The sequence below is a fragment of the Gymnogyps californianus genome, chromosome 4, assembly GCF_018139145.2.
Source record: "Gymnogyps californianus isolate 813 chromosome 4, ASM1813914v2, whole genome shotgun sequence".
NCBI classification, from domain to species: Eukaryota; Metazoa; Chordata; class Aves; order Accipitriformes; family Cathartidae; genus Gymnogyps; species Gymnogyps californianus.
This window is the reverse complement of record NC_059474.1, coordinates 8510754-8531533: the sequence shown is the minus strand read 5'-3', so window position 1 is coordinate 8531533 and position 20780 is coordinate 8510754. Positions and strand designations below refer to the sequence as shown.

General features: G+C 39.9%; 2 protein-coding genes across 3 annotated transcripts in view; both read left to right on the top strand.

The window, feature by feature from the left end:
* Positions 1–8486, top strand: part of TMEM129 (transmembrane protein 129, E3 ubiquitin ligase) — a 28344-nt gene extending 19858 nt beyond the window's left edge. Inside the window, exons 4-5 of one of the 2 annotated variants that reach the window (XM_050895302.1) lie at positions 1125–1384; positions 8434–8486. In XM_050895302.1, coding sequence (XP_050751259.1) covers positions 1125–1373 — 249 coding nt within the window. In that variant the 3' untranslated portion in view covers positions 1374–1384; positions 8434–8486. Of the gene's footprint in view, positions 1–1124; positions 5515–8433 lie in introns of those variants that run through there. The other variant, XM_050895301.1, reaches the window with a different exon arrangement.
* A 21-nt stretch (positions 8487–8507) lies between these two features.
* LOC127015420 (uncharacterized) lies at positions 8508–20780 on the top strand. Its single transcript, XM_050895303.1, has 12 exons — positions 8508–8550; positions 9009–9050; positions 10102–10206; positions 10938–11069; positions 13543–13692; positions 14511–14648; positions 15327–15443; positions 16523–16630; positions 17057–17170; positions 17473–17586; positions 18368–18562; positions 19419–20780. The coding sequence occupies exons 3-10, from the start codon at positions 10178–10180 to the stop codon at positions 17576–17578; spliced, it is 894 nt and encodes a 297-aa protein (XP_050751260.1). The 5' UTR covers positions 8508–8550; positions 9009–9050; positions 10102–10177; the 3' UTR covers positions 17579–17586; positions 18368–18562; positions 19419–20780.

Here is a 20780-nt window from a genome sequence, read left to right as displayed (position 1 = left end):
AAAAGTCAGTTAACCTTTCTATGCTAGAGTTTTTCCTGCCTAAAAACTAAGATAAGCCCTGATTTCACAAGTTAAAGCTGATACAGCTTCTGTAAGAAGCAGTCCTGCTTCCTGCACACTCCTCGTCCCCATGTTGACACAAGACACTGTCCGCGGTGAACCTGGTTGGGGGAAATGCTTGAAGTGAAAAGAGGCAAAAACAGATGACTAGTTTTCGTCTGGATCTGCTCCAGTCAGGCTGCCAGTGTGGTTGAACTGACACTTGAGCTGACAAGGGGAGAGACACTGGAGGTGGGAACCAGAGACCACAAAGCAGAGCAGCTTTTTGTTACACCAGTAGCAGTATGAATAGGATTCAGGTCTCCGTGCCTGTTCAGTGTGCTGTCTTTTGACCTTCGTCAGGTTCTTGCAGAGCTTTGGCTGGAAGACGCATGGGAAATGCTCATTATTGTTTATTAATTGTAAAACACTTCATAGCAAGGTGATCTCCCTATATGCAACTGCAAGTTCATGTGGCATAATTAACTGTGGGGAAATATCAATTATTCCAATATTATCCAAGAAAAATTAAGTAAATTTCTGGTCCTTCAAGGTGAGTGCCCATTGTGTTCAGTAGAGCCCCAATTTCCTCTGTTATGTCTGTTACTTACAAAGATGGGAGATAGGAACAGCCATTTGCTGTAATAAGTGGTAAGAACTGTCTGTTTTGTTTATTTTCCTCTCTATTGGTATGTTTTTTGAAAAATAGTATGTCTGAATGATAAAGATGGCTGCTTGCTTACCTTGCTCTGGCTGCTGTGCTCTGGAAACAGGTGGAGCTCTTCAGAGAGAGAAAGAATGTTTATTTTCAGTCATTTTTGTTTAATCAGTCTCATGCAGCAGTTCTGGGTTTTCTGTTTAAAGAGATACTTTGTTCTCATTCATTAGAGGGTTTTCTAATAAAATACGGCTCTGGAGATTGAAACCATTTGGTATCTTGTGGTGGGGCAGTTCTGCCTTGAGGCTTTCCCCAACTCAGGTTCCTGCTATGCTTGTGCGCAGATCATTTTCTAAAAGCCTTTGAAGAGCAACAACAGAAACCATTCTGTCCAGTTCATAATTTTGACGTTTTTCTCCTCCTTCAGGAGCTGGAGCCATGCATAGGGTGTATGCAGACCATCGCTAACATCAAGCTCATCAAGAACTGCCAGGAGCCAAACGAAGGGGAATGCCAGCAATGCTACTGTCGTCCCATGTGGTGCCTCACCTGCATGGGCAAATGGTTTGCCAGCCGACAGGATCAGCAGCACCCAGAGACCTGGCTGTCGAGCCAAGTGCCTTGTCCGACTTGCCGAGCCAAATTTTGCATTTTAGATGTTTGCATAATACGATGAATAATACTTGGGTATGTTTTAACTTTTTAAATTTGAATGTATTTCATAGTGGGTTTGGTTAAAAGGTCTGTTAGATTTGTTTCTGAGACTTCATGTTCTACAGGGGTGCAAACTCCAAAGCTTTCTTTTAGTGTTGAAAACAGATGTAAATCTTTTCAGTTCCTCTCCACTTTTACCTGTATCTTTGGGTTTTATTCACCAGATGTCAGTTTCTGGAATTGTTATTTTTTTTTTAACCCATAATTTTTCTTTCTTATGTCTTGGATGGAATAAGGGTATCCCTCTATATTTGCAGTACTAGTCTCTTTTCAAATTTTAACGTAGGTTAAATTCTTTAGCTTTTTAAATTTAACTTGGGTTTTGATTCTTTAGTAAAGGGCTAACTGAGAAAATTACGTTGGTTAGACTTCATTGATACTTTTGTTCTTCTTTAATCCATTTGTAAAGTTCTTATTAATCTTTGCAGGTGTTCACTGAACAAGTATACCACTTGTGTTCCTTCTGCTGGTCCCCTCCACTCATAAAGGGGATCGGTTTCTGTAGGCTAAGGAATTTAATCCCTGAAGATGTACAACTCCCATAGGGACCTTTTATTCCATTAATCTGCCTCTAGCTTATTTTTTCATGGATGTATTTATTTCAAACAACAGAAGGATTCAGAAACATACCCCATTTACCTCCACTGCTAATGCTATGCATCGTTAAATCTGTTGGTTTCCAGGAGCTACATTGCTTAGGGTTTTGATGCTCTTTAGGTGATGGACTTTTTTTTATAGATTTGAAGGGAGCGCAGCAAACGTCTGAACTGTCTAAATGTTCTGAAAGAATGCTCAGCTATTTCAAAGCCTGTAAGCTTTTTCTGAGGGGTAACCTTTCCCCTGAAAGAGATGCCAGGATCACAAAGGTCTAAGTTTTGCCATGCTAGACGCCCGAAGAATGACCATCATTAACGGAAGTTTTTCAGGCTTGCAATTCAAAGACTGATCATAAGCAGTAGTCGCTGTTTTAATATTCATAGGGTACTGATGCACACTTCTTGATCTGATCTGCATCAGAATTATTTGTAAATTGAAATCAAAGCATTTTCCATACATTTAAGAGAGCCCTACTCCTAGACCTAAATGCAGTGCTTAGTGTTCTAGCTGTCCATCACACCCTTCAATGAACAGTTATTTGGCACACTGCTTGGTGGAAAGCCTCAAGCTGCTGGAGAATGTGTGAGCTCTTACGCTGCCCTGTGCACTGCAGGGGCTGTGATGCAAGTGTTTGCTTGCTTGGGTTGTCCATCTTAGAGGGGTAGTAACCTCAGGCAGGCAAGTGGGTCAAATAGCGAGAGAAAGGAATATTTTAATGCTTTGGTCTAGGAGAATAAAAGCCCTAATACCTCGCACCTGTATCATCAGAAGGATCTTACCAGTAAATCACTAGCATAGATGACATGCCAGTGATTACATGAAAACGTCTTGATTACCATGACAGGCAACTGCTTTGAGCAGGAGTCGGCGGCAGGATGTTAAAAACGGTACAAGTACTGGAAGCACAACCATGAAAGATTTCATTAGAGTCTCAGCCTGGCTACAGGTTACGTGGTGAATGCACCGAACTGCACTTAGAGCCAGCCAGCCAGGAAATGGTTACCAGTGTGGCTGCAAGCCGTATTTTGGAGAGGGATAAGGAATTGAGAAGAGATTTGACAGCATCATTTGAGAACTAACATATATGTTCTATTGTTGGTGTTGGGTTTTTTGTTTGGGTTTTTTTTAATAATATGCACTTACAAAAGGCCAAACTGTTTGGGTTTAAGGACAGTAATTGCTTGAGCATATCTCAGTTGTTCCATATACAGCATCTACTATGCAATTATTTATACTCCCTATTAATAAGGGTAATTTTTCTGTTTTTCATTACCTGTTGTTTTGGATTGTATAGAGTGAAAATTTGACACTGAGACTGGTAGTATGGATTTGTCTCTCTTTCCCAAAGAGATCTTAAGTTGCATGTCCCTTTTCATCTGAACAGGATTAAATGGAGTTCCTGAGTTTCAGACAGATTTGTTGACAAGTCTGAAAATTAATAAAAAATCAAGGAGCTGATCAGTGATAGAATTTAAAATATTTTCCAGTACTTCTGTGGGAAAGTTATTTGGAAGTTTGAAATAGTCTCTGCAGGATTTTTTAACCTTTGGAAGATTCTTACACGGCCGAGTGGTGTCATCTGACACCTCCTCACGACACAGTAGCCTTTACAAATAAGCATTTTGTACCATTTACTTCTGGAAAGTTTACATAATGTGGCACAGATACAAGGGATGTGGTCCTTGAAATAGTTGCAGAAGAGAGGGTAGGATTTTGGAGTTGTGGTTTTGCTGCTGACAGTCATTCAATTCCTACAGCTCTTTTCCTGTTTGGAATAAAAATATTTATTGTAGAGATGTGTGAAGTTAAAATCGTAAAGGCCTTGAGAAACTTAGATAATAGACATGTAGTTGCAGATGGTTTTATACAAGAAAAACAGGTCAGTTGCCAATAGTATCTCATGTAATAAGAGCTTTAGTCTCCTAATTGCTTGTGCAGTGGAGTTGTTCTTTACAGAAATCTACTTTGAATTGATAGGAAGTTTTCATTTCAGTGGAACTTTGCTTTTATTCATCTTACTTCTTTTGCCAATATAACAGTACGACAAAGTAACAGTCATAAATGTCTAATACTCTTGCATCTTTTAATGGTAGTGCTCTATCCACAGAAGTGCCTCTTAGAAAACTTAGTAATAATAACCAAAATGAAATTATGATTTATGTTAATAATAGTGCCTGGCTTAAATTCTTTAAAACAAGCATTTTTGTCCAAGTTTATATTCTCAAAGTAATCTGGCATGCCTGCAACGTTTGTAAGCTTCTTAAAGGCTGTGTTAGAGAACCAACTTGTTAAAAATCCATATGATGTATTCTTCCTAGAGACAGCAAAAGGAGAAACCATGACCTCTCCCTGCACAGTCAAGTGATATCTTATTTGTCTTGAATAAACCACTGAACATGAAAATTATAGAGTACAAAAATAGGCATTTGTGTTCGTGATAGCTTCAGGTCATCATCTGAAGAACCACATGCATGTATAGGGCTGTTTCTAGAGAAGATCTCTCTGTGTTTGCAGTAAAAAGAAATACATTGCCTCCCACCCAATCCTAATACATTTCTTAAACATAAGGATAGGGTTTAGAATTGGTCTTTTTACAGCACTTTTCTAAGAAAAAAATGAAGCAAGTAATGTGATGGGCTAAAATATTTACTTAAAGAATTTTCATGAATTATTAGTGATTTAGTGTTGCTTTTTCAGCTGTGTGTATGCTTTTCCACATCACTGACTTTCGGGTAGGCAATGTTAGTAATCTGAAGTACGTTATATAAATGTAATGTCATTACAATAAGACAATCTATATGTGGGTGCACGGTGTCAGTATAAATACCCCGTGTGTGTGTATACATATATAACCCAAATTTCCTTTTGTGCTGCAGCTGAACAGGTGTTTCTGAAAACATGGGCTGTGGCTATATTATTTATTTCCACAGTTGTGTTACTTCTGTAATTGTAGCATTCCAGAAAATATTGGCAAAATATGTTATCTGTTGATTTTTTAGGTTAACATAGTTTGCTAACCCAAAAAAAGGCATTTTGTCCAAGCAGGGTATATTTTGAATCCATGATATGAATGCAGTTGTTTACCATGAGGCTTGCTGTAACTTCAAACCAAAATACCAGGTTATTATGTGATCTCTTCAGTATGAGTATTTTTATTGTCTTGAAACTTGGCAGACTGCAGGTATGTACCATTCCAGTCAGGCTAAACCTCAGTAAGACATAACTGACTAAAGTTCTGAGTGCCATTTCTTAAGAAATGTTGACTTTGAGATGTTTAAGGAGTTGAGATATAAATATTCAAGCTCTTACATGCATTACAAGACATTTTCTTCCAAAGATATACTGCAGGGTTTGTTATTTGTGGTTGGTTTGTTTTTTTTTTTACCTAGATAGTGTACATATTTTAAAATGGACAGTATTATTTGGATAGCCTTTAAGGAAAAGGCTTAATGAATACATGTAGTTAATCTTAAAACTCTCTGAAGAGCTGAATAAAAATACAATTGATTTTATGTAAGACTTCTGGTTTTTATTTTAAAGTTATGTTTACCAGTTAAAACTTTATAGGGGTGGCAATCCTGTATACAATGTTTTAGCTGAGAACATGTGGATAGAGGGCTTAAATTCTCCTGAAGGTGCACCTGATAATTCCTTCGATGAATTTTCCTACTACAACCTGAACGCAGAGGGTTGCATAACTGAAAGAAGGTGTGTAAAATCTATGTATGTATCTCAGGAGAAAAAAGACCCAAATACTTTCTGTAACTAGCAGGGGGGAAGGAGTGACACTGGATGTCATGGAATGAGCAGGAGTGATGACTAGAAATTTGTCTTTCCAGGGGAGCACTGGCATACAGCAATGATGTGTCCTGTATAATATTGTGGCACTGCTTAGATATGTTACCAAGTGCAGGTAATAGAAGAATGTAGTGCGTTCCATTAATAGTATGAAATGTGGGACACGTTTCTCTAGAGTGTATGTTGTGGTGCCTATCAACCCCCTTTGCTGAGCTGATTTAGCTCACAACATCTAGCAGAAGACTTAACTTGGCCAAAAGCGAATCCTTGGCTAATGAGTGAGGTAACACACTGATGTCGGAGCTGGGTTTTTGCCGGATCAGCGAGCGGAGCGGACCTGGGGGTCCAGCCGCCCCCCGCGCTGGGTGGGGGGCGAAGGAGAGGCTGTGAGGGGAATGGTGCCCACGGGAGCGTGTGCTGCAGGACGCGACGCCTTCCTCCCGCCCTGCCTCTGTAAAACCTGACCGGCTTTTTAGCAGGAGCAACGTATTTTTGCCGCCAGCCTCACTAACGCTGTCCCCCCGCGGCCCTTTCCCAGCTCTCTGCCCGTAGCACCCTGACACCCCCCGCGGGGAGTTTGTGCGCATGCGCAGCGGCCGCCCTCCCGCGCACACCCCCGTCGGCGGGAATGTCGCGCATGCGCCGCCCACCGCCACCGCCTCTCCGGCGGGAGGGCCGCGCCTGCGCAGTGCCTCGCGCTGCGGCGGGGGCGCAGCCATGTTCCGCGGCGGCGGCGCAGCTCGCCTCAGCCATGTTCCGCGGGCAGCGGGGCCTGCCGCGCCACGCCGGCGGCGGGGAGCCGGGCGGGCTGCGCAGGTGGGAGCTGCCGCGGAGGGCCGGGCTGGCTGGGGCGTGGGGGGTATTGCTCCCTCAGGGCGTCTGTAGAGCTCCCGGGGCTCCGGTGTGTGGGCGGGCGGGGGTGTGGCGCTGCCTGTCCCAGGACGCCTGTTGTGGGGGTAGGCGGTGGGGAGGTCGCAGAGTGGGCTTCGTCCACCCTCCCCCGCCTTCGGCCTCGTCCTTCTCGGTACCCGCGAGGGGTAGCGGGGAGAAGCAGCTGCTGGTAGCTTGCCGCCCTCCGCCAAACGTCTCTTCCTCCTGCGCCCCGCGGGCAGCCGGCCTCGCTGAGGGAGCCTTCTTGCAGCGGTTGCTTTGGTCTCTTCTGGCGGTGGGGAGAGAGTTGGGCTCGGAGTGGAAGACGCGCCGCAGCCCAGGCAGCAGCGTGTGGGCTCGGCTGAAACGCCCTGAGTCCGGCTGGGGGTCACTGGGGCTTGCCTGAAGGCTGACGCTGAAATGGGCGGGGAGTGCAAAGCACTGGAGATAAAGAAATACTGGAATATTTCTAAGAGGCATAATTTTCGGTTAGCATTTTTCCCTAGATTTTCAAATAGTGTTGTACCTGAGGCTTGCTAGGTGTTGTGTTTTGCTTTTTTTTTTTTTTTAATTTCCCATGTTTCTTTCAAGTCTTTAAATTGAGTAATTGTTGAGGGTGGTTAGAGAAACATCCGTTCACTGCCTTTGCAAAAAACGAATGTGTTGAAAGTGTCCTTTTGCCTAGATCCGTGATTCAGAGTAAGCTATTTGTGCTGTGTGTTTTTAACTTTGAGCTCTCTGGGAGCAGGAAACTACCAAAGCCAGTCAGCGTGGAGGAGGAAGGGAAAGAAAACATAGGTTGTTAATCCATGATTAAAATAACAAAAACCTTCCTTTCCTCTCACTTGTTGACTTAAAAAGTGCAGAGGCCTCGCACATCCAGAACAGTATGTTTACTTGCACATACAGAACAACAGTATGTTTACTGTGTGGCATCTGCAATATAGGGTCATTCTCTCAGGCAGGTGGTGATGAATCTGCAGGTGTGGTCCTTAGCCCAGAAGCCAGGTCTGATGTTAGTAGACGCTGTGATGGTGTTACGTTTAGTGACCTATCATTTAAGATGTCAAAGCCACCAGAACTGAGGAGGAGAATGTAGATAACTTAATCCTTAAGCAGTCTCTAGCTGTCCTTCCAGCATGTTGCAGGCACCCCACTCTAGCTCCTTGTCCCATGCTTACTTGTGAGGACTCCACAGCAGTGTCTGGTAAAGAATTTCCTGTGTAAAAGTTGTTTCCACATAATTGTTTGACCTACTTCTCCTTAGACGTGCTGTTTTCTTGTGTTGAAGTTATGATTCTATATTTGCCTCTTCCACAAGTTTAGTACTGGATAAAATGGTATATAAATGTCAAATAATGCATTGCTGACAGAGGACAGTCGTGAATGTTGGCACATGTCAGCAGTTCCATAAACACTGGTGACAGTCCTCAGTTGTGTGGGGTTTTTTTCCCTTTCTGTTTGCAAATAGAGAAAGGGTATACTTTTGGTTATCTAAATATTAACGGTTCATTTTAAAATTCTCATGTCTTAATTGCATTACTTAAAGACCTTTTCTCAGCAATTGCATTGTCTAACACCATTGTTCAGTTAGTGTTGCTTGAATGAGTAAGTTGACACAAATCACATATCTGTATGCCACATCAGCATTTTGTAACTATAAATGATGATATTCAGATTGTCCGTATTCGTTTTGTATAGGCAATGTTCAGTGACTACCAGTGACTTGATTTCTGATGAAAATTCTTGTTTTCTAGTTCTATGCAATATCCACACTGCTGGCATCAAGAACAGGAAAGTAGAAGCTGGAACGATTCAGATTCTTTGGTGTTTGATGAATATCAATGTAGACATTTAGACCAGTGGCTGGAGAGGTAAGGAATAAATGTGAAGTTTGTGTAAATCTTCACTTTGCTGCACTTTTTTCTTTAGGAATCCAACAAAACCTTGGACGTGATTAAATTAGATGTTTTCTCATAATACAGTGGCACAGAGCTAGCAAATAATATCTGCATTATGTAAGAGCAGACCATTCAGTTTGGCTAATTGAAATACATGCCATAATATTAGCAAGTATTCCATATGAAAGAGAGAAATGGTATATACTGAGGCAGTAGTTTAGGCCCTTTATTGCTGAAGTCTTCAATTTTAGTATAAAATTCCCATTGAAGCAATATGCTGTTACTTTTTATGCTTTGCTTACGCATCTTTATGTGTAAGTGTAGGCAAACCATGATGTTTGTCTCTTCACTTGACAGTGCACTCGGTGTATTCAGCTGTACTACAGTTTTTAGTAAATACCTTTTTTTTTTTTTTTTTTTTTTTTTTGTAGTCCAGTACTGAGGACAATTTGAGATGAGATCAGATTTTATAGGTAGGTAGTTCTAGGAGTGTTTTGCTTTGCTTTTGCATATTCTAGACTAAAGACCTAAAGTGGAGGAAGTGGTTGAGATTGGTATCTTAATGTCTGACGGGAAGTATGAAAAGTGGTGAGTGCTTGGATATGTGCAGAAAACTGAGTAGAACGTAAGTTAGAAGAGATGAAATATTTTACTGAGGGCACATGAAAACTTTTATATAACTTACACATCTCTGAGTATTACATTGTATGAAGGCGATTGTCATTTCTGATGGCATGTTTAATATTGCTTCAGTTAATAAATTAATCTTTTGAAGACCTTAGGAAAGTCCTTGTATTCAGGAGTGTCTTCTATGTCTTTTCTATCATAAAAAATATTAACAGTATGTTATGATTGTGAGTCAAACTGGATGTGCTAGCAGCATTTTGTGTTTCTCTTTTGCTGAGTAGATATGTTCCTTCTTAGTGTGGAATCTTTATGTCGTGTTAAAATGACATTGGCAGCATGGATGGTGATTTCATCTGTTGATGTGAAACCGTTTATGGAAAGTAAGACTGTAAGCCAAATCTACTTCTGTATTACTTATGTTAAATGTTGAGGCATTAACATTGAAAGGAGTGGACAGACTGAAAGGAGAAGTTTTCAGCGCTTCAGAATTTTACAGCATTATACAGTTTTCATTTATTATATTTTTTAAGTTAATGAGGAACCTGGTAAGTGTTTCTCCACTCGGACAACATCAGTGATCCAACTGATTATTTAAGTAAAAGCTTCCTGACTCCCTTTTTGGCTTTACACAGCAGAGTAGAGATTGTCAGGTTCTGACACGAAATGCACTTTGTGACAGTTTTCTTTCCCTGCAAAGTAAAACTGATAATCTTGCATCACTACTGAAGGTGACTTGAGCTGGCATGTTTTAATTTGTTTGACTTTGAACTGAAATAGAGGAGGGGCATGCTCATGGTGTTACAGTTGTGGAGCTGTTTTTGTCCACTATTGAAGTTTCTATTCATTAAATATGTTATGAGCAACAAATGTTCATATTGAGTTCTCGTTATTTTCCAGCTCTACAACACCAGAACGTTCTAGGCCTCTTTCTAGTTGCCCCAACTGGGAAGGTAGAATTGAAGAAGGCAAAACAATGAGGACATCAAGTAAAAAAATGACGAAGTAGGTATTGAAAAATTATTAACTATTGTTGCGTTGGTTTTAGCAATAGCCATCTGATGATCTCTGACTACTTTGCATGCATTAATGAAGATTTGAAACACAGCCAGACTGTTTCATATCAAGCCTGAAGGAAGCCTTAAGGACAGGGTAGCACTGAGAAGTCTTATCTCAAAAGCTACTTCTATGATCATTTCAGATTCTCTTCTTTTTCAGCTTAAATTGCATATTCATTACAACTTTCCATAAGAGAAAATACTGGAATAGTGAAAGGAAAAATGAAAACCAGCCATCGAGGCTTGGAGGGAGAAATGGCTATTAGATCGTTAAAGCTAACCTCCTTTATATTATCCATCTTCATTTTATTGAGTTTAAGCTTTTTCATATTTATGTTAGGAGGTTGTTACACATATATGCAATAATCATGTATCATTTGATTTGCTTGTTGTAGGACTAGTTATAAGCATCTAGTAAGGCAGCTCTAGCACCAGTACCCTTAGGTGTATGTTTACTTGTTACAAGTAAACTGAGCAATTACATGAACTTGCAAAACCTACTCTTGTAGTGATTCATTTGGTTAGCACAACTTTCACTTCTGTAAACTAGTGAAGTAAGAGTTGTCCTTACTGTCTGTCAGAGTAAGAATACATGCAGTTCTAGAGTATGTGTTTATATAACTTGTTGTAAAGCTATTAAAGTTCTTTTCAACTTAATTCTAATTTTTTGTTTTTAAGTTCTGTTTCAAGTGATTCTGCTAATCCAGCTGAAAGGGAAACAGATGAAGTGGTTCTGAGGAGAAGACAAAAACAGATCAATTTTGGAAAGAATACCCTTGCGTATGACAGATACATTAAAGAAGTTCCAAAGTAAGTTGCAGTATGTTGCACGTTTCCAAATAAACTTTTATTTGTTCCTGACCTGTGTAGATCATCAGCACACAGCTTTAGTTCTCTTAAAATTATATGAACAGTAAGTGAAGAAAAATCAATTGATTTTTATCAAAGAGAAGCCAGGTATTTTCTGCATACAAGCAAATTTAGATAGGGAAAATTTAAAGCTAAATGTTCCCTTTGTGTATTGCTGTTGCTAGTAGCAAATATACTTCAAATAAATTCTGTATTAATCAGCTGCCTGTGATGCTTCTGGTGACTGTGTTGCTAGGCCAGTGTGAAGTTAATTGATACCAGGAAATGACAGCTTTGAATGAGAACTGAATAAAGCCTTGCATTTAAGTATTGGTAAGGGAAACCAGTCTTCAGTGATTCATCAGTAACTAACAAACCAAAACCTGGATTTCTTGCTTTCTCTGTCATTCCACTTTGGCCTTCCGAATCTGTGAATCGTGGCACGTAAATCAAGATTTCTTAGCCAAGCCCCCTCTGCTTACTGCAGAGCTGTCAAGATTCAGAAGCTAGTCTGTACTATTGTGTGGATGTAAATTTGTGGTTTTGTTTTTTTGTTTTGAGGGCTATTTTTTAGAGGCGTTTCTCTAAGTATAGTTGCCAGCTTTCTGTGGATTCTACCTGTAAGAGTCTGTTGTGAAAATTGCCAGCCAAGTGCAGTGGGCACTGCAAGCTTGTTGTTAAGCAAAACTTGAAAGATTAGACTAGATGACTAAAAATCAACAAGAGATATCGTAAATGATCACAAATATCACACAATATCATGGTCACATCTTCAGTAACACTTTTTTCTTCAAAGAGTCTTGGATTGCTTTGTGAGTTGTAATTTTGCTTGTCACTTTGTCATCAGTTGTAGGACTGCAGCCAGTCTTATGGTGATGCCTGGCAGTTGCATAGCTGTGCTGTGATCAGTTAAATCATAGGTGGAGAAGTGAAGGGTGAGAACAACATTCAGAAAAAACATGGGATAAACTTTAAAAAAAAAAAAGTGTTCTGGGTGGCATTTTAATGGGGTAGTTTATAATACCGGTCCTTAGCAGGGATCTGTTTATCTTACAAAAAGTGTTATGGCTAAGTACATTGATCTGTGAAGCTGGTAGGGGGAACCACTTCAGACCAAGGTACTTGGTATGATTTAAATCGTTATTGTAATATGCTTCCCCCCAGGCATAAAGCTGACGCCAGTATGGTAGGACTATAAACAGCATTATTTTGTACTGAAGATACAGTTTGAGTGAGCTCTCCAGTAATGTTTGGTGGGCAGGATCTGGGTTTGAGGTACCGTTTGAGAAATAGCACTTCCAGCCATGGGGTGATCCCAGACAGCATTGTTATAGTGTCTGCCCAGTGTAGATTAAATGGAAAGGCATATCATTTACATTTTACCCAGAGACTAGGGGTACTTTGTTTTCTATACTCCCAAAAGACAAATGCTGTTTAGAATTATAGGAATCCCTATTGTAATAATGCATGGACAGTGGTGGAATAAAAGTTCACTGAAGATACTTGTGGGTTGACCCCTGCCAGCAGCCAAGTACCCACACAGCTACTTGCTCCCTCCCTCTCCCCAGTGGGATGAGGAAAGAATAAGAAGAGCAAAATAGAGAAAACTGATGGATTGAGATAAGGGCAGTTTAATAGGTGAAGGAAAGAAAGGGGGGAAAAAGCAAGTGATGCAAATGCAGTCACTCACTACCTTCCACAAGGAGACTGGTGCCCTGGCAGTCTCTGAGCAGTAAGCACTTTGGAAGACACCTCCCATTCTTCCTCTGCCCTGTTTTTTATTGCTGAGCATGACATTATATGGTGTGGAATATCTCTTTGGGTAATTCGAGTCAGCTGTCGCAGTGGTTTCCTCTCTCAACTTCTTGTTCACCCTCAACTTAGTGGCTGTGGGAGGAAGCAGGGCAGAGTGGGGAAAAAGAGAAGGCCTTGAAGCTGTGCAAGCACTGTTCAGCAATAGCCAAAAATTAGTGTGTTATCAGCACTGTTTTAGCCATAAATCCAAAACACAGCACTACAGGGACTGCTGTGAAGGAAGTTACCTCCGTCCCAGCAGGACTCAGTACAATACTAAATACAGAGAAACTGCATGTGACTCAGGAAAACTGAGGTAGGAGTAGCTGGAGGCTAGGATACTGTTGAAGGGGTATGAGTTACGCTGCTTCTGTTTCATGTTTGTCCATGGGCAGTAGGGATCTGCTTTTGGCAGCTGTCGGAGTGCTGGACTGGATGAACCTCTGGTCTGACTCAGCATGTTATTGTTAGTTGTTGCTTGTGTGGTCTGTTTTAGAATATACGCATTTCAGTTAAGTGTTTAAAAATACGAAAATTTTATTTATTAGGCCACTGATGCCTGTGTGATCTGATGGACTGAGGATTTTTTTAAGAACGAAAATCATGTTCTGAAATAATAAATGTTACTGTGTATTTACAGGAATCAGCGAATACCAGGAGTTCATCCTAGAACTCCCAACAAATTTAAGAAGTACAGCCGTAGATCCTGGGACCAGCAGATCAGGCTGTGGAAGATAGCACTGCATGCCTGGGATCCTCCTACTGAAGAAACCTGGGATCTGCAGCCAGTGTGTGTATGGGTGAATTAAGTCAGCCCATGTCTCTTGCTTCACAGGAGGTCTCTCTATTTCCTTTAGAGCATTCCTCACTGGGAGCAAGAGAGATCATCAGGCTCAGAAACGGGAGTCTCCTTGAATGTCTTGTTTTCCTTTTGAATTCTGTTAGTCTTCAGTATATTCCCATTATTCAGTCTAAACTCATCTCCAATAAGGCGCTTTGGGGAGGAAGGCATTTTGTCTGTGTACAGTAGTACACTCCCTTCCCCTGTGTGTTTACACTGGTGAGCCCAAGGTATTTTTCTAGAAAGGAGTAGGCATAAGCAGAAATTCAGTGATTACTGTTCTTTGACCTTGATAACCTTTCCATCTTTCCTTTTTCTCATGTCAGTGGAACCACCTTTCTCCTGCAAAAACAATATGTTAGAGAATTTGAGAAGTGTGAGAAGATTAGAGAGAGAGATTTCTGTGCTGCCTGCAGAAGTGGCAACTGTGTTCAAGATGGAAATTTTTTTTATCTTTTCAGAACTTTGAATTTCTGTAACAAGGCTATCTCTGCTAATTGACCCCACCTAATACTTTACAAGATTTGGACTAGTAAATTGGGAGGAAAAGAGTAAAGGAAATTCTATTAGCTATGTAACTGCATTGTGTAAATAGTTTTAGCTGTGTTGTAATTGACCTACGGTGGAAGTTGCTGTTGTTTGCACCATTTGGATGTCATATGAGATGAACTGTTGATTATTACTGCAGCTTAACTGTCTTCTGCTTGGAGTGCTAAGCCAGATGGGTAGTATTTTAAATCTTTTTTTTTTCCTTCCCCTATTTTTAGAAGTACAGAACCCTCAGGCAGTTCCCAGGAGTGGTTCTGCAAAGATCAGGATGTTTCTTGCTCCTTTGTATTTGACGAAAAGCAGAAGAGAAATGAGTGTGAAGATGAATGCAGACAGACTGACTACACACTGGAGAGGTATGAAATAAAACTTCTGTGGTTAACTTACTGAAATAATTCAATACATGTTGATGCTGTCAGTTTTTTGTAGGCAATGTTTAATGAGGGAGGGCAGTTAATGCTCAGCTTCGGAGTTTGGCACTTTTGATGTTGAATGTAATCCATCACTAGTACAGAGCATTGAATGTGGAAAAATTACCAGCATTACAGAATTGCATGATTAACAGCAGAAAAAGGCAGTGTTTGTTCAGCTTCTCTGTTTATACAGTGGAGTACTGAGGTTTCTTTAACCACTGTTGGCAAGTGCTGAAAGTAGGGTACCTCTTTCAGAAGCAAGTGACCATCCTTAATTAATAGTATTACGCCTGTCTGCAGAACAGCAGGGAGACTAACAGTGAAGCACCTCATGCACTTCCCTATTTACTGAGATATCTTGATCTGGGGGCATGCATGTAGAGCTGAAAATGGTTCTGCTTCCAGGTTTCTTCTGCGATTGTGACTGGGTTCACTTTCCAAAATACAATGGAGTGGTTACCAAAATATGAGCCATTTTCTCTGTGTTCTTCTGTTCTGACTGAAGAATCATACCTCAAAAAAAGTCTTCCTGTGTAGCATGTGCCGTTATTTTGCAGAACTCTGATAAGCATTTAATCACAGATGAAAAATGTATGTGTAAAATCTGTCTTATTTTTGTAGTCCGTGTTCTCCCGATTCTTCTCCAGTATGGAAACGCAGAAAAAGAAACAATTCTGACTCCTCTGTGGTTTCAAAGAGCAAAAACCATTATTTGCATATGTACCACACACTGGAAAGGTATGAAATGATTCTCCATATGGAGATTCATTGATATTATGAACCGTCTTTTGGAGTATGACTGGTATTTATCCCTCCATTTGTTAATGGCTTTAATTTTATCTAAATGCGTGTGGAATTTAATGAGGAAGGGAAATCATGCCAGAATAATTGTGTTGTATGATAGCAAATATTTACAGTGGTCCATTGCAAAGGTGAAGAAACTTCAGTGTCAGAAGACACAACATAGGTTATTTTTTGTGTGTAGATTTAGGCAACACTAATGTGGTGTTCTTGATTTCTCATGGAACCTGGTTTCTGCTTCAGAGGTTGTAATTCTGAAATTGTTAGGCAACTGCCGTAGTTACTTCTCATACCTCTTACGTGCACTGCATTCTGCTTTTTGGCATACAGAGAGCGTACAAGTTGATGAACATTTTGGTTAGGGAATGGAGCCCCATGTGCACTCATAAGTCTGTCAGCGAATACTGAAACTCACTGCCTATTTAATTATTACCATGTTACATTTGCTACAGATATTACAGAGAGTATGTATTCGTGAAGGGATGTGAAAGAAGCTTTGTGTGTTTTGATTAAGCTTTTCCCTGCCTTATGAAAGATGGTATGGAGGAAAGTGCTTGTTGGAACAACAAGGAATTGGTCACCCAGCCTGGGACTGGGACAGAGTGAGGTTAATATCCTAAAATGGATAACAGAAGGGTAGAGTTTTTCAGGCTAACACCTTCTTTATTCTAAGTTGTTGAGGAATTAAACTACTCGTCTAGTGATTGGTCTTAATCATATTTCCTTTTTTCCCCTTTCCTAGCTGCTGCATAAGTCTACCTATAAATGAGAAATGATAGGCTATGTAGAGGAGAGCATGGTTTAAACTTTAGACAAAGTTTTGTCAGAACCACAAGAAAACTGGAACAATGATTTAAGTTTTTTGGGGTTTAGTAGACTTTTCATACCAACCTTAGTAAGAATATTTATACAGGTGTGGTTTTTTTCTCTCTACTTAGCCCCCTTATCCTCAGAAGAATTATGAGGAACTGTGTTACAAAGGTCCATGGTTTCAGACCTTTTCACTTTCTTTCTAGTCTTACTGAATCAGGACATCAGGAGGCTTTTTCACAATGCTCAGAGTGGGAAGCCTTTGGTGAAAATGATGAAGTAATGACAGTACAACATGGTATAGAAATAACAAGGTAAATACCATAATGATCATGATGTTCTTTCTGTTTATTGCTTGTGCTGTGAAGGTGTCCTTTGCTTTTTTTATCTTTCTTTTCCTTCAGTATTTAATACTACTTTTTTTTCGTCTCCTTACATTTCCTCCAACGTGTGGTATGTTTGGTTGTTATTTTTGTTCTTTGAGTTTACTTGGCTTTTTCCAGGCTGACTCTCCATCTATTGCTTTCTGCTGCTTCTGCCGTTAAGTAATGCTGGAAGATGGTGAGCCCCTTTCACCCTCTTTGTCTACGGAAAGCAATGGCATTTTACAGAATTGGTCCCTGTGGTTGTTATTAGCCTCTCACTTCCTCATCCTAGGAGCTGAAAGCTTCCTCTCTGGCTCTGTGGAGATTAAGTTGTTTTGTAGCTGACAACAATTATATTTATTTGTTTTTATGTAGTGACCCGATTCCGGCCAGTTGCTCTTCTGGATGGAACAATCAGAAACAGAAGAAACCCAATTTCATTCTGCCTGACAGTAAAACTTGCAGAGATAGAGACTGCAGACTGGAGAGGTATAAAATGCAGCTTATCAGTCAGGAACTTTTTTTTTTTGCGTATTAAGTTAGAAGCTTTATTGCTGTGTTTCAATCCAAGCTTTTATTATAAACATAGGGGTTTTTGGTGGTGGGTTTTTTTTTTACTATTCTTCTTAGGGATGTGTTGGCCAATATTTATATGTTGTGTGGTAAAATTCTGTCCTTATGTTCTTATGTTATAGTCTGTATTAGAGTAAATAGCAGGTTGTAGCTGTATTTAGTATAAAAAGGTTACCATAATAAAGCCACTTAGTCCTTGCGGTTTTTTTTATTTGCAGGCTTAAACTTTGTAGCAGTTTATTGGAAGAACATCAGTCAGAATACCCTGAAAGGGGATGGGAAAGTGCAAGTGCTGAAGATAGAATAATGAGGAAAAAAATTTAAATACCAAGGTGAGTTCATGCTGGCTACTTATTTTACCTATTCAGTTTCAGTAGCCCATATGCAGTATCATTCTACAGAATCCAACTGTTCAGTTCAAGCAGATCAGTTTCTCTTTTTCTTCCTTTATTATATTAGTATTTTATCCCATCCTCTTGTGTTTAATGCAGCACCTTAATTAAAAGGTCTAATACTTCAGGCTTAGTAAATTGAAATATTTACCTGTTCAGCCAGAAAACGTGTTTTATCACCCAAATGAAAAGTTACCAGGTTTTTTAATTATTTCCATAGCAGCTTTTCTGCCTCTTGATATTTTTGTGATGAAGTCACAACTTTGCATTTGCAGCAGTAGATTTCAATGAAAATTTTCTCTTGGACTGTAGATTCCTGTGGTGCATTAATAGGGTAGGTAGTAATTTTGAGTCAAACAGCTTTTATTAGCAGATAGTCTTTTGTGTAATTCGATTGTCTTTGATCTACATTTAATGCAGGCTCTGAAACGTTATGGACTAGGATATAAATGTCTGTTTAACAGTAATCTTGGAATATTTTGCATAATAAAACTCATTAAGAATGTGGCATTAAGAATATGGCACACAATTAGTTTTACACTACTTAGATTTTGAATTCTAGCAATATGAGGAAAAGGCAGGTAGAGCTTTTAAAAAAATTGTGCTAATGGCATTTTTCTATTGACTTTATTGATTTTTGATTTAAATTATTTGAGCATGAATAAGACTTAATATGGATTCACTTTTCTAGAGTGCTAATTCAATATTTGAAAATATCTAGTCTTTCTTTGTATATAGAAGTATTGAAGAAGAAGGACTTTCTCCTGTGACAGAAAATGATTTGAAGAATAGGGATGTAGTCTGAGATCAGCAGATCAAGTCTTGGAAAACTGGTGCAGTCACATAAGATCTGCACTGAAAGAGGAAGAGATTTACAGTCAGCATATGTGCAATCAACATAAGGTGAAATGTGCAGGTAAAAGAAACATGCCTCTATACATCACAGCAGAGCCTTTCTAATCTTCTAGATAGTTGATATTTAGCTGCTTTGCAGTTGTCTTTGTTGTAAATAAGGCACTATTAAGGAGCGTATATATTCACTGGGTTCATAATCCCTCATTCTAATTGAAAAAATATCTTTGTGACATGTAAAATGTAGAAAGTGAATTAAATAGCGTCTCTCGAGCAACACATTGGTTTCCTGGGATACAAAGATCAATATTTAGAGAGACACTGCCTTTAACCGTGGTTTTTAGGTGTGATGAGCTCTAACTCTCAAGTGGCAGGAACTTAATCTGTGGAAGGTGAATGTTCGTTGAAAACCAGATAGTGCGTTACATGGTAGAATTCCACACCACCTGCTTTTTTGCTAAAAAAATTTCTGTCTTAAACAGGAAAAATAAATGTGGCTGTTTTGGAGCCCAGTTAAATGTCTATAAGTTTGAATGTATCTGGTTGCTTTTTAAAGGAAAAAACCTTAGTCAGTAGGACACTTAAGATATGGCAGGAATGTGTTAATTAGAATTGAGAGAAAAATGTATTTTATGAATTAATAATGACATTTGGGTGAAAATGATGCAAGGGACTGGGAAAGATAAGCTCAACTGCTTCACTTTCTCTTTGACAAATACTTTAGTGTTCATGCTATCTGTAACACTTTCTTTAGTATGGACAATATGGCTTTGTCTTTTATACTGTGCTTTAAGCTCACCATATGCAGTGCTGTTCCATTTGCTGCTAATGTACACTACAGCTTAAAAGAGTAAATGTTTTGCTGTTAATGACTAGATATATCGTATTTATAAAATGCTGTTATCTACCTTTTCGTTTAGGTTTCTCCAGATCTTCAAGGATAGATTGTTTTCTGCAAGATCTGCCTCAAGTGTAAAACTTCAGATTTCATTAGGCCTGTGCTGCAATGATGATGGATGCTTTTGTGAGAATGTTTCTGCTGTACCTGCATCACATTGTAAAGGCTGCTTCAGTTGATGGATCCTGCTGTTGCCATTTGGAGATCATGCTACTTAGAGTGCACTAATGTTATGCTGGTGAATTGGTCCAATATCGAGTCAAACTGAAGAATGCCACCCCTTAAACAAAGGAGTTAAACCCTGTTTCCTCTGCTGGACCAGAACTGTACATCCAACCTGAAGAACTGCTTGAAAAGAATGTAGATAATTTCAACCTTTCTCCCATTGTTAAAGACAAACTGTTCTTAGCTTTTGGATTGGGTGATCATCCATTTGGCTTATTTACCGTTCTCTGAGATAAGATATATTAAGCTAGCATTTGTCTAAGCCTAGTGAGAGAAGAGAAAGAAAAGGTAGATGGTTTATCAAAATCAGATTCCTCTCTTTAAGGGGATGAGTGACAGTTTGAACAGCAACACAGCCTAAATACCTGGATTTTGCTGTTACGTGTGGTGCAGCCTGACCCGAAGAGCCAATCTACTGCTAAGAGTGTAAGAGGATGTGTTCAGTGCCTGCTGTTCCTACAGGAATTGGAGGTGAGCAGCAGTATTTGCAGGTTTGGAGCTGTTCTTGGTCATGGGGTGTCCAGGCTAAGGGTTGTGATGGTGTTGAGATAGGCTCTCCTTTGTTTTACTCTTCTTGTGCTGTGCTCAGAAGGTCAAAGCGAGGGCTGTGGCTACAGTGGAGTTTAGCCCAGATTCGTGTGCCAGTTACAGGATTTTTTTTACAGTCCTTGGGGCATTTTATGTAGCATGTACTGGGATACAAATGTCTGTTAGAGCTGGGAATTGTCTCTTTGCAGGAGTTCGGTTTGGCTTTTCGCAAGGCCACTGCAGAACTGTGGCAGTGCTAGGGATGACACACAGCAGCCTTGCTGTGGGGCTGGTAGTATACCCAAGGGCCAAAAGCCCATTGTGCTACTGATGTGGAAGTAAGCTGCTTCCCCAGAAACTACTCCCAGTCCCTTCTGAAACAACATTTCCAGGCATGTTCCGGCATGGGGTTCAGTAGTGTCCCAGCACAAGGGTGGCTCAGTCACACACCACAGAGCACGGAGTGTGTGTATACAAGGAACACATCTGTACAGCACTTTTTTAAGAAGTAATATTTAGAACCTTGTTGTTCCAGTGTGCATGCTTTCATGTGGTTTATGATGATTGTAAATAAGGGAATGTGTTACATTTTTGGCATTTTGTCTTAATGCAGAAGAATTAAAGACTTTAA

Coding starts and splice junctions, on each gene's coding strand:
- LOC127015420 (XM_050895303.1), top strand. CDS start 10,178: ATGAGGACATCAAGTAAAAAAATGACGAA. Junction 11,070..13,542: donor TACATTAAAGAAGTTCCAAA/GTAAGTTGCAGT, acceptor GTGTATTTACAG/GAATCAGCGAATACCAGGAG. Junction 16,631..17,056: donor CATGGTATAGAAATAACAAG/GTAAATACCATA, acceptor GTTTTTATGTAG/TGACCCGATTCCGGCCAGTT.